At 43.0% G+C, this 15282-nt stretch overlaps 1 protein-coding gene across 6 annotated transcripts in view; it reads left to right on the top strand.

Annotated features, from left to right (window-relative positions):
- The window catches only part of Sh3kbp1 (SH3 domain containing kinase binding protein 1), a 358871-nt gene that overhangs the window by 123470 nt on the left and 220119 nt on the right, over positions 1 to 15282 (top strand). For all 6 annotated transcript variants that reach the window (XM_029473429.2, XM_029473430.2, XM_029473431.2 and 3 more), the window contains exon 3: positions 9146 to 9269. In XM_029473429.2, coding sequence (XP_029329289.1) covers positions 9146 to 9269 — 124 coding nt within the window. The remainder of the gene's footprint in view (positions 1 to 9145; positions 9270 to 15282) is intronic.

The raw sequence follows: 15282 nt of genomic DNA, 5'->3' as shown, positions 1-15282 counted from the left end.
TCCCAGGACACACATCCTGAGCCAGTAAGTGGGATGATGAGCTCCTGAGCACCCCCTGGTGTCCATGGCACGAGCTTGCTCTGTTTGCATCTATTACTGGCAACCAGAGAGAAGGAAATGTTATAAGCTAGAGGGACAGACAGCAGCTGGAGAATGAGGATCTATTGAGCTGATTGTATAAATAAGATGAGATGTGTCTTGGCTCACTTCCTCAATATGCTGCATCTGGCTTAGTGTGACCATCCGTTACCTTAATGTTCATCTCTGAAAGCTTTGCACTGCCTGAGAGGAGCATTAAAATATGCAAGTACTTACTTGTCACGTTTCTGGTCTTCTAAGACAAAATATTAGCATGTTTAGAATGAAAGATTATCTTCTTTGGGTTTGAGTACTCACGTTCTTTTTTATTGAAATAACCTACAGTAAAAGTACAGAGGCTTCAGAAGTGCAGTTCAGTGAATTGTTTAGTATTTATATGCCTGTGTAGTTCACTATTACCTAAACCAAATTACAGAAACTTTTCATCCTCCCAACAGGTCATTCTTGCTTCTTCTTCCTCCCCTACCCTGTAGGAACCTCTACAAGGTGACCACTGTTTTAAGATCTCTCAACCAGTGATTAGTTTTGCCTGTTGGTGGACTGTAATGAAATTTTACAGTATGCAATATTTTGTGTCTGTACTTAGCATTATTACTGTGAGGTTCATTTGTTATATTATGTGTAGGGTGTGTGTGTGTGTGTGTGTGTGTTTGTGTGTGTGTGTGTGTGTGTGTGTGTGTGTGTGTGTGTGTGTGTGCATGCATCATGCATGTGGGTGAGGTTAGAGGAAGATGTTGGGTATCCTACTATATTACTCCCTATCTTGATTCCCTGGAGACAGGACCATTCACTGAGTCTGGAGCTAGGTTGGTGACTAGTAAACCCCAGTAATTCTGTTTCCATCCTATCCCACCACCATTCTGGGTTTCCAGGCCCACGCAGTCACACCCAGCCTTTTCTGTTAGTGCTGTAGATTGTAACTCAGGCCCTCATACTTGTACAATAGGTGCTCTTACCGGCTTAGCCAGCTTCCCAGCCCCACTGTAGTTTTTTTTTTTTTTTTTTTGAAAGTAGCACTCAACTATTGACAGCAAATAATATTTTGCACAGTAGTTCTCAATCCATTAGTTTTCGTCAAGATACCTCTCTGATGACACTTTTAGCATTAGACAACTTTTGCAGATGGTGAAAGGGCTGCTTAGAGATTTGAAGCATTGCTTCCAAGGTTCCGCTCCTGATCTGTGATGCCAGGACCATTTCTAACTTTCTGGCTCAGAGCATTCAATCTCTTTGGTCATCATGAAGCCTGTGCCCTACCTTACTCTTTCTCATGGATGGTAGAAGACACAATGAAAGGATGAAAAGGATGAGAAGGAGCAGAGTTCTCCCCGGAATTTGCCTTTGGTAGGTGTTTGACCATGAAGTGTTTGGTTGAAGACTGACCAAGCAATTTAAAGAGTCAAGCTAGTAACCCCGAGGACTTGAATACTGTGTCATGGATGGGAGAGAAAAGGAGAACCAACCAGGCAGCTAGCCACATCCAGGCAGCTCCACTTATTGGAAAGTAGACTATTCATTCTGGTTCAGCACCCAGTTGCATACAGATTATGTGTTGGCTCAACAAGGTGGCTCTCTGCAGGCCCCTAAATATGTCACAGAAAAGATTTCCACTATATTAACACAGTTGGGGCTGTTATTCTCTGAAAATGGGTCAGCCATTTCAGCTCTTCAAAGCCCAATGCCCTGGGGAGCAGTGGCAGTCTGGGGAGTTCTCTGTTTCCTTATCTTGAGCATGCCTCAAAGGCATAGCTCTAACATCCTTGCACTATTGTTGTCTTGTTGATGACCTTAGTTTTATTGTGCATGTCATATTTCCATTGTTAAGTGTTTTCACTAGTGTTTCTACTGCTGTGACAAAACATCATGACCAAGAAGCAAGTTGGGGAGGAAAGGGTTTATTCAGCTTATACTTCCACATTGCTGTTTATCACCAAAGGAAGTCAGGACTGGAACTCACACAGGGCAGGAAGTAGGAGCTGATGCAGAGGCCATGGCTTGTTCCCCATGGCTTGCTTAGCCTGCTATTTTCCTTCCTTCCTTCCTTCCTTCCTTCCTTCCTTCCTTCCTTCCTTCCTTCCTTCCTTCCTTCCTTATTGGATATTTTCTTTATTTACATTTCAAATGTCATCCCCTTTCTAGGTCTCCCCTCCAGAAACTCTCATCCCATCCCCTATCCACCCACCCACCCACCCACCCACTTCCTCCTTCCTGCTCTGGCATTCTCCTACACTGGGGTATTGAGCCTTCACAGCACCAAGAGCCTCTCCTCCCATTGATGCTGAACAAAGGCCATCCTCTGCCACATAGACAGCTGGAGCAATGGGTCCCTCCATTTGGTGTGTCCCTCATCTTTGTTTTGTGGTCCAATCTCCAGGAGCTCGGGGAGGGGGAACAGGTTTGGTCAGTTGACACTGATCTCTTTCTTTCTTTCTTTCTTTCTTTCTTTCTTTCTTTCTTTCTTTCTTTCTTTCTTTCTTTCTTTCTTTCTTTCTTTCTTTCTTTCTTTTTTGAGACAGGGTTTCTCTGTGTAGCCCTGGCTGTCCTGGAACTCACTCTGTAGACCAGGCTGGCCTCAAACTCAGAAATCCGGCCTGCCTCTGCCTCCCAAGTGCTGGGATTAAAGGTGTGCGCACCCGGCTTGACACTGCTTTCTTATAGAACTCAGGATCACCAGCCCAGGGATGGCCCCACCCACAATGGGCTGGGTCCTCTCCTACTGATTACTAATTAAGAAACTTTGTCACAGCCAGATCTTATGGAGGTATTTTTCTCAATTAAAATTTCTTTCTTTCAGATAACTCTAGTTTTTGTGTGTCAGGGAGGGCAGGAACATGGAGGTAGGAGCTGATGCCGAGACCATGGAGGGGTGCTGCTTACTGGCTTGTTCCTCATGGCTAGCTTGGCCTGCTTTCTTATAGAACCTAGGACCTCTAGCCCAGGGATGGCAACACCCACAATGGGCTGCCCCCCTCCCCACTGATCACTAATTGAAAAAAAGCCTTAGAGTGGGATCTCATGGAAGCATTTTTCTCAACTGAGGCTTCTTCTTCTCTGATGAGTCCGGTTGTGTAAAGTTGACACACAAAACCAGCCAGTACATTACGGCACCGGATTTGAGAAGAGAAAGTGGGTTTCTTCTCCACCTAAAGAAGTTTGCTGATAGCCCCTATCTCTTGTGCTGTATTTAAGTGGTGCTGTAATGATGACATGTGCATATAAATCTCCAGAAGCCTTTGTAGCTCATAGTTCTACCCAGGGTGTAGCCTCTAACTCTGAGACACTAGGAACTAGCATTTTAACAAGCAGGCTTAATTATCCCAAAGCTGAAACTGAGGATGGGGGACTATGAACACCCAGTCTGGGGGAAATCTAGCATCCTGCAAACTTGGCTCAGAACCTCGGAGAGCTCCAGGTGTGGCTGCTCCATCTGGCAGGCAGGAATTGCTTTAGTGCCAAGTGTACCATCCTGTTCAGGAAGGAATTCTTTCATGTGCATGATAAAGGACTTGGTAGATTGGGGCCTAGATAATCTCTGGTTTATGGGTAGAGGTAGAGTGAATCCATTAAGCATGCGGAGAGGCTTCCATCATCTAGAGCCTCAGATAGTATGCTTCAAGTGCCCTCCCTATAGTCATGGCACTGGCTCTTTGGGGGAGGCCAGAAGTGTCATTGTACATCTGGTCTGTGTCTACGGATGACTCTGCTTCTTTGCTCCTTTGTGCCCTGGTCTGCTCTTGCACTCTCTGTCTCAAAAGGAGCAAATGGAAATATATCCATGAAAGAACTTCACAAGTATAAAGTTGTGTTACTGGGACCTTCATCATCTGTTTTTAGATGATCCCAATAGGCATTTGTGATGTCAGAATTCAGTGCAGGTACAATATAGGCCAACTTGCATTTGCATGGTAATTGGTGCCATGGGGGCAGGATGCACACCATGCATTTCCAGCTAGAAGCAGCCATGGAGACTTGCAGCTTGCTGTGATTGAAAATTTTTCGAATGAAAAAGTTAGTCCTGTGGTTTTTCTGAAGCAGCTAGAGATTTCAGAAGAATGACACATCAGACGTTTGTTTTAGAAATGCCCCCTGGTTGTGTTGTGGAGACTAAATTGGGAGGGGGAGATTGGGGAGAGACTGAGTAAACATGTAACTGAAGCAGAGCTCCGAGAAGTGTGGCTGAAAGTTGAACCTTGAGGCTAGTCAACTGGGGTTCTAATTCTGCTCATTTATTTAGTTCTCTGGGTGTATTATTCTGTGACTGGGACTTGTATACAGCTGAGACACTGCTAACTAGATACAACCTCTATGGAGAGCTTTGGCACATTGTGTACAGTCATATCAAACCTGTCATTTTAACTTTTAGCCTAAAACTGGTGGTGCTGATAACATTCACAATGCCATACAACAGCTAACACTATTCTCAAAGCCTCAAACAAGAGCTCTATGAATATTAAATAATAACTTCCAATTTCCTTTCCCCTACTCCTAGGTAACCTCTAACCTAATTCATGAATTTACATATTTTAAAGATCTCATAGAAATAAAATTGTGTATTTATCCTTTTGTGTCTGGCGTATTTCACTTAGCATGTTTTATGTTCATCTGTGTTGTGTTGTATATCAGAAATTCATTTTTTAAGGAGGAGTACTATTCCATTGTATAGTTGTACAACAGTGTGCATATCCATTTATCTGATTATAACCCTTGAGTTTCTTCCTTATTTTGGCTAAATAATGCTGGGATTAGCATTGCCATATGCCTATAAGTCTGCATCTCTGCTTTCAGGGTTTTTTTTTTTTCCTTTTTTCTTTTTTAGTATATCCCTAAGAGTAGAATTGTTGGGTCCTGTGGTAGTCTCTGTTTAACTTTGAGGAACTACTACAGCATCTTTCACCATTCTATATTTTCTTCAACCACGCAGAAGGGCTTCATTTCCTCCAAATCCTTGTCAGTTCCTGTTGTCTCTTTCTCACCTTCTCTTTCCCCCCTTCCCCCCACTTCAATGCAAGATGGCTTAGCAATTTGAAGGGGTATCTTACTGGGGATTTGATTTCCATTTCCCTAATGACTAGTGATCACGCATCTTGTCACAAGTGTATTGACCATTTGAACTTTTCCTTTGGAGAAATATCTAAGGCTTTAAAAAAAATCATTGTTTTCAAGACAATAGAGGAAGAATGGAGAGAAACAGAGAGAGGAAGTGGTCAAACGAGACTGGGAGACTTGTTAGATAGGGAGGGGACAAATGCTGACTTTTTCAGCCTGGGTAAGTGGACAGATAATGGGATGCCAACTAGAATAGACCTCCCCTATGAGAAGCAGTAGTTGGAGGAGGGCCTTCCACAGCCCGCACTGAGCCAAGGCGTTGTTCAGGTTAGGAGCTCCCAGAGTTCGCTGCCTTATCATCTACCCATTTGTTTTTGTTTTCTGGAAAAAGTGAGTATCTTCCACCTAAGAAACAACTTAAGAACTCTAATCAAATATGAACAAGCATGGGGCGGGGGTGGGGAGACAAAGGACTGTGGTGTGTCTAGGCAAGCTTCTAGTTCTATCTTTCTGTTCCACTTGCTTCTGATAGGTTGGTCCTTCACAACCAGGCTTCATGATATGCTGCCCTACAGCACTGGGACCTGTGCACTGTTGAGAACCCTAGCTTCTGAGACTTCGTCGTCTACTGATCATCTTAGCGACCACAATCTTTGTTCTCCTTGTTACTTCATCCCAGATATATGCTGTTGACAGAAGGGTAGTATTGCTAGCATGGTCCACTGAATATCTTAGAATTCCTCCATAGCAAAGGTGGACAGTTGTTGTTAGTAACCATTAGAGAAATAAGTGTGTTTGATGGCTTGTTCTCTTGTCTTCAAGAGCCATAGCCGGCTGGCAGCCATCATGTGGCTTAGGCAGACAGTATTTGCAGATTGTCCCCTGATGCCATCTGCCTGTGGGGCTACAGGAAACACCAGCAACTGCTGTTGTAGCAGGTGCTGGGGGCTGCTGAGGTGGGTGTCCCTGTATACATAGACACACACACACACACACACACACACAAGTACATGTGAGCAGCTTTGTGTGATATGCAGAGGTACTGCTGTTGGTGTGGGACTGAGCTCTGCCTCCTTAGGGCTCAGGGATGTCAGCTCAAGCCCTCAGCCCGGCAAGAGCCCTAGCTCACTTGCTGGTTTCCGGTGGGGCCCTGGTAAAGGAGCAACAGAGGGTGAGGCTGTTGTGAAGGAAGCTAGTGATTGGCTTAGGGGCAGAGGCAATGTTTTGACAAGCATTGTTGTTTTCTATCTACCTCAGCCTTCTGACTCATTTTGTCAAGGGGACCAACCTAAGTTCTTACCCCGTTGATTTGAAAGCATACATGCTTTATCTGAGCCTTTCCTGTCAGTCAGTCTTGTTTCAGGTCTAGCCCCTCAGCTTTAGTTTTGTACCTAAGTTAGTATGATCATGGGCTCAGACATGGATAGATGTGACTTGCTAGATTTTGGGCAATTAGTGATTTTGCAAAGAATTATCTAAGTTATGAAAGCAATATAAAATGTATGTTGAGTATCCCTTACTCAAAGTACTTGGGACTAGGACCCTTTTAGTTCTAGGACTAGAGGGGAGGTTTTTTCATATACCTAATGAGATACCAATACAGTTAAGTTCCAAATCTAAAACACACACACACAAAATTATGTCTCTTATATGTACATAGGCTGAGAACAATTTGATACATTTTCAGTACACCTCTGGTTGTAACTGTAACCATTCACATGGGGTCAGGTGTGGAAACCTCAAAAAGTTTTGCATTTGTAGCAGTTCATGTTTTATAAAAGGAATATTCAGCTTGTAACTATATTTGCATCAGGTTTAAAAGATTCAGATCTCTCTCTCTCCCCCTCCCCCCTACACACACACACACACACACACACACACACACACATACACACACACACGCGCGCGCGCGTGCTTCATCATTCTGTTTGCTTCATCATTCTGTTTTATTCCTTTAAAAATATTTCATTTTTAATTTTTTTATGTACATTTGATGTTTGGCCTACATCTCTTTGAGGATGGCTGATCATCTGGAACTAGAATTATAGACAGTTGTGAGCTGCCATGTGGGTTCTGAGAATTGAATCTGGATCCTCTGGAAGAGCAGACAGTACTCTTAACCACCGAGCCATTTCTCCAGTCTCCTGTTTTATTCCTTTGATATAGAGTCTCCCATTGAACCTGGTGCTAGGCTGGTGGATAGCCAGTCCCATCAATTGTCCTGTCTCTTCCCCACCCCCTAATGTGTTGCTGGAGTTACTAGCACACATTCCAGCACAGCAGACTTTTTACATGAGTTCTGGGGATTCTATGTCAGCTTTTCATGCTTACACAGCAAGTACTCCTACTCACTGAGCCATTGACTCAACCCAAATATCCAGATTATTAAAATTGCATCTATCGATTGATTATATGGAAGTCAGAGAGCAACTTTCTGGAGTTGGTTCTCTCCTTTACCTTGTGTGTCCTAGGAATTGAACTCAGGTCACTTAACAAGTTCCTTTAGCCACTGAGCTCTTTCTGGCCCCAAGAGTCAGATCTTCAATGAATTTGGTAAGAGTCCACCTACATGAAAGTCAGCAAGCGTTTACTGTTAAAGGTCGGATATTTCAGGCTTCGTCTCTGTAACAACTTCTTAACTCTGAAATTAGAGCACCAAACCAGCCATACAAAATACACAGGAATGCATTTGTGTTATAATGAAATTTTATTTACAACCTAGAATGGTGGGCTGGAGTTTGCTGACTTAAAACAATAGTCATTATTATTTTTTTTAAATTTTATTGGTTATTTTTTAAATTTACATTTCAAATGTTGTTCCCTTTCCCGGTTTTCCCTCTGGAACCCCCCCCCCCATACTATCCCCTCTCCCTCTGCTTCTATGAGGGTGTTCCCCCACCCACTCACCCACTCCTGCCTCACTACCCTAGCGTCCCCCTACACTGGGGCATCTATCGAGCCTTCCTAGGATCAAGGGACCCCCCCTCCCATTGATGCCAGATAAGGCCACCCTCTGCTACATATATGACTGGAGCCATGAGTCCCTCCATGTGTACTCTTTTGTTGGTGGTTTAGTCCCTGGGAGCTCTGGGGGGAGGGGTCTGGTTAGTGATATTGTTGCTCTTCCTATGGGGTTGCAAACCCCTTCAGCTCCTTCAGTCCCTCCCCTAACTTCTCCATTGGGGATCCCATGCTCAGTCCAGAGGTTGGCTGTGAGTATCCCACATCTGTATTGGTCAGGCTCTGGCAGAGGCTCTCAGGGGACAGCCATACCTGGCTCCTGAGAAAAAAATCTTGTTAAGTAGAGGAAGCAAAGGATCTGAGAGGGGAAGAGGAGGGGGAGAGGAAATGGGGGACCCTGTTCAGATATGGGAGGAGATGGGGGAGAAGTACAGAGGGTCAGGGATTGGAAAGGAGGTGTGCAGCAGTGGGGACAGGGAAACTGGGAGTGGTTGGTGGCCATTATTTTTATCTGTCATTTAGTTCTTATCCTCCCTCCCTTTATCCCCTCCCTGGTCAGGAATTAAGAAGTCTGAGGGACTTGAGGACTACAAATGCATTTAAATTATCTTTTGAGTTTAGTATGATTATGAGCGTGGTGATGGTTTGTGGATGTAGTTTTGCTAAACCTTTGTTGAGAAGAATAGAAATCAGAGCTTTTGAAGTAGGGCATGTTCTTGGTTGAGGCTTGGCATAGTGGAAAAAAGTAAAAAGAAGCCATAATTTAGAGCTACGAGATAGCATTCACACCTCAGTCGTTCTCCTGATGCTCACATGGAATGGCTCCAGTTGTATAAGGGAACCTTTCTACACTAGGCATTATTGCACTTTATAGGACTAGGTGTTTCTTTAACAAATATAAGAAGGAAATAATACAAATTCAGACAATGGTGTCCGACAAATGTTGTATTGTGGTTATATATGGTTTATTACCAGAGATAAAGAGGTTTCCCAAAACTTCAACCTATAAATACTTTCTCCCCTTCCCATATCTTCACAGGAAATAAAGAAAGATATGAAGAAAGATCTTCTCTCTAACAAAGCTCCAGAGAAACCCATGCACGATGTATCCAGTGGAAACTCTCTGCTTTCTTCTGAAACCATTTTAAGAACCAATAAACGAGGTATGGCAAAGTGGGAGACCTTTCTCCCTACACATGGGCACATCTGAAAACCCTTGTATGCATAATGTCAAATTGAGCATTACCGAAAAGCTAAGGAATTTGTCTTTCTGGTTTTCAGTATAAATTTTGTATACACACACACACACACACACACACACACACACACACGAGTGGTAAAAAGAGTTTTTTTCTTTTTCAGAAGAAAGTTGAGCAAACTCGTAAATGCTTTTTCTAAGGGTTTAGCTTCAACCTTCATAGCTATTTTTATGGATGAAAGGTGAATCCACAGAATGATAAGATACAGGCTGATATGAGTGTGTCCGTCCATACCCACCTTTGAATTATAATACACTCTATTAGCATCTGTCTCTTTAACTGTACAACTCCCTAAACACAGACCCTGCCTCCTTGTATTTACAAGGAGGGATGTTCAAAGATATCGCTAGATATAGCTAGTATATCATCTAACCCCTAACCCTTTATCAGTATTGTTTTCCCCTTTGTTGAGACATTAAGACACTTTCAGGTACTAGTTTACTAAAACTGCTTTCTTCACCACCTGCCCTGGTAGTAACTATTTTTTTGAATGCTAGGAAAGAGAATCTAAGAGTTCAGAGAGGACTCTACTCAGTTCTGGACTGTTCTGACCTTAGGGCAGCTAGGGCCCACAGTAAGCTGAGCATACTCACAAAAGGTTAGACTTCAACTGCCCTCTTTTCCTGGGCTTATTACATCCTTAAAAAGGAATTGAGAGCTCTTCAAAACCAGCAGGAAGAAGTGTATTAGCAAGGGTTCCATTAACAAGGGGAAAAATGCAGGTTTACATAACCACAGGGAAGAACAGCTAATCTTTCATAAAATTTAGACAGCATGAGAATTTGTCCAATAAACTACCCATTGATCCTACTGTTGGTGACATTGGCTTTGTGTCTCTCTCCCTTCCTGGCTCTTCTGCTGCCCCCTCCAGCTGCTCTGGGTTCCATTTCCTATTTTGAATTATTCACATGAAATATTGGCTAGACGCCCAAGTTGGTTACCAACTATAGGGCTTTCTTTCTTCCCCTTCTTTTTTAAAATCTCATTGTATCAAAATTGGGGCTTTCCCATTTTAAGAATTTAGCTTATGTTACTATAAAACTATAGTCTTCCCAATGTGCCTCCTGAATTCTTTTTAAAAATATTTTTTATGACACAATCTCACATACTATGTCTTAAACAGTCTGACTGGCCTTAATTTTTGCCCAGCCTAGTCCTGAACACCCCCTTGTCTCAACTTCCAAAGTGCTGGTATGACAGCCTGTGTATCCTGAGCTAACACCATCAGTCTCCATTCTTGCACATACATTTCCAAAGCTCAGAGAAGGCTTTGCCTGTGGACCGAAGAGCTGGAGTCCTGTGGCTTCTGTGAGCTGTAACCTTCGTATGGCTCCTCTCAAGTCAATAGGTCCAGCAATTCCATGCAGAGTGACTACTAAGTCAGGTTTTTCTGGTCACCCCTGGTATTTTATCAAGTCAATATGAGACTTAGCATAATTAATTTTACAAGATAAAGAAATAATTAAGGCAAAGAATGAAGGTAATTATCTGTATGGCTTCAGTGAAATTACCTCAACTAAAAGAATAGAACTTTGCAGATATTTGTTTCTTTAGAACCGCAACTCTGGCCTTTGAGATCCCCAAATGAAATCTCTTGTTCACTAGAAAAATGAATTCCAAGGGTAAAGTTTATTTGACTTTTTAAAGCCTTATACCTTAGCCCTACAGCTAGTTTAAGACAAAACTTTTATAGTTGGGGCTTTTCCATGCTAAATGCCAGTAACTATGAGACCTGAACAGGCAAAGGCACCCTGTAACTAGGAAGCCCATAACAGGTCATCTCCATTCTGTTCCAGGCTTCACACTGACCTCTGGGGTCACCTGGGCCAAAGCATCAGTTCCCAGCTGAAGGGAGGCATTGTGTACCAGGATGGGTGCTGTTTGGTCCTCCCCCACCCCATCAAGACTAACACTATTTTGCTCCTCCTTATAATAAACAGTGTGTGTGGTGGAGACTGATTGGCCTTGTCAGGCCAGATAAATAGTTCATTGTACTGATCTCAAAAGCTACGTTTCTTTCCCACCCAAAAATCAATGAAAAACAAAAACAAAATGCCCCCCCCCCAACACAAAGATCTGAGGCTAAATCTGTGAGGGATCACTCTAGTTCCTCCTAAACTTCTGTGTAAATTTTTTCAAGCTTTTGGACTTAACTTATTGAAGTCTACCCCTCCCCTTTTGTTTCCAGCAAGCTTTGTTCTTAAAACCTTTAGGATGTTGCAGTCTGTCAGTATCTCTTCATAGCTATGATCAAAAGAGGAACTCTTTTTTCGGGTTTGATAGTCTGTTTTGATTTGCTGATGTGTGGGATCTTTCCCCAGGTTTATGAATCTACTTTGTAATCCCACCTTGGACCCTGTGAGAATTCAGCAGAAGACACAAATCCCCTTTAACTTAGCTAAAGATGGGAGGGCTCTTTTCTTTCTATGAGCCTGGTCATTTGATTCAGGCCTGGAATTGGTTTAATGAGGAAAGAGGCCATTCGAATCTGGTTCTGACTCTGAACTTGAACCCTGTCCCTGGGGCCCGAGCTTGAGACAGACTTAGCTGAAGAAGTTTACCCAGCTGTATCCAGCTGTTACTGTAGTTTGTGATATTCCTCACTCTGTGGCAGTTGCAGACAGACTGGTTTTAGGACCTGAACAATGGCAGAAGAACTCAGAGTCTAAGGGAGACCCCTCATAACCCTGAGAAATGGTAGGAGCACGGAGGATGAATATTAGGACACGGCTAGCATTAATTGTGGCATTTGCAGTTACTAAGGCTGATCTTTGCAGTGACAGGGCTGACTCGTTTGGTTTATTGTTTGAGAAGAAGGGAGATGCAGCTAGAGTTCAGAGAATAAGCCAAGCATCCCAGCTGGCTTGGCAGCCATCAGCTGCCCATTTGAGCTTCTAGAATATTAAGTAGGTGAACCCTGTTTCCACCTCAGGTCACAGGTAACAAAACCTTTGGCCCAGATATGATTTCTTATTTTGCAATTTTTTTTCTGTCATTAGGCCCATACAGGAAGAGGATGGGCTTTCCCAAAATAGACCGTGAATAGACAAAGGGAATGTTTTTGTTTTTGTTGTTATTGTTGTTGCTGTTGTTGATTTTTTTCAATGTTCAAAACATGAGTTGAGAAGCAAAATTGAACAAAATGGAAGTTTTAACAGTTACAAGCAAATATGTTCTCCGAGATGAACAGTTGGTTTTGAACATCGGAATGCTCTTTTCTACTTGAATCCAAAACAAAATAAAAATCATTTGGTTTCATCTGCAGAAGGAACTCCTGATCAGCTTTCTCCATGTAACGCATTATATATCCGAGCTGTAGTCTATCCTTGACTGACCTAGGTGAAGGCCAGGTTTATGCTGGGCTTCTGGCTTCTATTCTTAGCAGGTCAGGCAGGGAAGCTGTGTCTTAGCCCCCTTCATTCCTGCCTGTGATTTTGGACATTGTTCCTTAAAAAAATTTTTTTTGATGAACACCAGTGAACACTCTATAACATGTGATTATTGCATGCCAACTGTGCACCCCATCTAGTGCCTGGTGCTTGTACAAAGACTAGAAAACAAGCAGGCAGCCCTGCCGGCAAGCACTTCAGGCTACATGCCACATGGGAAATGTTGAGAAAGTACTGCCCATTCCTTATATCCCTTTAAAGGACAAGGTGGGGGTATATCTCTTATTCACTTTTGTCATTCTTAATGTGAAGCCACTCCGTGGGTTTCTGGTTGGCTTTATGTGTCCTTGTTTCTATTTCCAGTTTATCATGAATTCAGTGTTTGGTAAGTGTCTATTGTATTTTGTGCATTTCTTATCCTTTGCTATTACTACTGTTATTGTTATGCTCTTCTGATACAAAATGTATTTTATAATCATCCTTTTAAGCCGCTCTGCTACTTTGGCATCTGCCTTCTGAAAGATAAACTGCTTCTTACCATCTTTATTTAAGGTTATGCATTTGCACTTTAGTACCCTTTCCAGAGAGAAATGCTCAAGGATCTGACAGTTTTAAAGATGTTATTGGTAACAGGTCTAGCTCTGATGCTGGGAGGTGAGATCATCTGTCTCACATGAGATTCTAGAGAGGATGGGGGTTGAGGGGACGGTTGCTCCCTGTACTGATATGTGGATCTGACTTTATAGAACATTGCTCTGTGAGTTCTGTTCTGGTACATTTAATCCTCCCGACAGATCTGACTCAAAGCCTTCCTTAATGGAAGGACCAATAAATGCTCTGCCCCTGGTGACACACTGTTGCTTTAAAGATCCGCATGGAAACCTTCAGAGTTCATTTTGCATGTGGATGGGTGGTACTTGCATGCCCTTCACATTAATATGGGCCTCACGTTTGCCACACAGAAGTGCTCTCCATTTGAGACTACTACCTATAGCTATCCAAAGAATTTAACTAATGTGTAGCCTTCTTTTCATTGTTGTATCAGCAATGGTCATTTTGGTCCCTAAAGAGATCTAGCCAAGTGACCACTCTCTCCTGTCACTTTTCCTGAAATGGAAATGTATTTTTTTTAAGGCTTCCATTTCTTCATCATTTATGTTGGCTGCCTGGGATAATACACCAATGGACCAATTGCCCCTTGGACTGATTCATGAGACTCTGGGAGAGGGGGAGAGCATGTGCATATGTGTGGAGATATGTACACGCTAGCATGGAAAGCACATCACGGCTCAGAGGCTCAATGGCATGGAAAATATTTTTGGAGACAATGTCTCCTTATGTAGCCCAGGCTTACCTCAGGCTCACTAGCGATTCCCTTGTTTCAGTCTCCAGAATGCTTGGATTCCAAGCATGCACCACCATGCCTGGCTGGCATGGGTCTTGAAGGCCTTGGGCTCTTTGTTGAAAATAATCTGTAAACAAAGGATACAAAAAGTGTTTGTGGATTTAGCTCAGTGGTAGAGTGCTTAATGCTGGCCTCTGATCTTCCCTTTGGGGGAAACACACACAAAGCAAAACCAGAACTCATTTGGCTTCCTGGTGATCTGTTATTTAAGGTCTATGCAAAACCTGTGGTTTTGCTGGTAGAAAGGAGGAGGCCTTTTTCCTTTCAAATGTAAATTTTCCTGTGGCTAACTAGATATCTGAAAATATGGCATTTTGTGTCAGATTCTCCTTGATCCGTTTAAAATCCCATGTTGATCTCACCTGAAGAGCTAGCTTTTATGGACTGACAGGGGAAGAGTTAACAGGAGGCATCAATTAATGTTGTGTGGAAGGTATTGGTTATCACCAGAGTTGATCTTTCCTAAGGAAAATGAGAAGCTGGAAGTGAGGGCGTAGGAAAGAGAGTCACTTCATAGCATGCACACCTGCATATATATCTGGGTATGCATCTGCACTTCTTCCAGAGGCCTCCGTTCTGAGACCTTGTAACTAATGGCCCTGGCCATATTTTTAGGATGCTTTTATGCCTGTGTTAGGTTGATGGTGTATAATGTGTTATTCTTGCTCATTCATTAGTGAGTAGTCCTGCCAGCCTAGGGATACAACTGTGGAAGGGGATAGAAAGCAGCTCTGTGGAGGGTTGTAGCTATTGCACATCTGTGCTTTGTGTGTGTGTGTGTATGTGTGTGTAAGTCATTGACAAAATTGGTATTTAAAATTGTTCTTCTATTATATATAACCCTTGAAACCCCTGTGTCCTGTCCCCAATACGTTAACACTACGTAGAGTGACAAGTATCCCACCACACTCATACTGGATTTTCACCCAAGGCAGTCCCTAAAAGACACTTGATATGGGTTTGAAGTGGTGGTACCACCTGGTGGCTTTCTGAGGAATCTTCTCCTCTTGCTCACCTTTGAGGCTGCCTTTGGCTCCCCAGACCCTGTGTTCTTATTTCATCCACCTCAGACTCACAGCTTCTCATTGTAGGCAAACATTCCCTTCAGCCCTCTGCTTTCTTG

Source organism: Mus caroli, unplaced genomic scaffold (genome assembly GCF_978045245.1).
Source record: "Mus caroli unplaced genomic scaffold, Mus_caroli_1 scaffold_5, whole genome shotgun sequence".
NCBI lineage: Eukaryota > Metazoa > Chordata > Mammalia > Rodentia > Muridae > Mus > Mus caroli.
The sequence above is the reverse complement of the archived record's forward strand: the minus strand, read 5'-3'. Positions and strand labels throughout refer to the sequence as shown.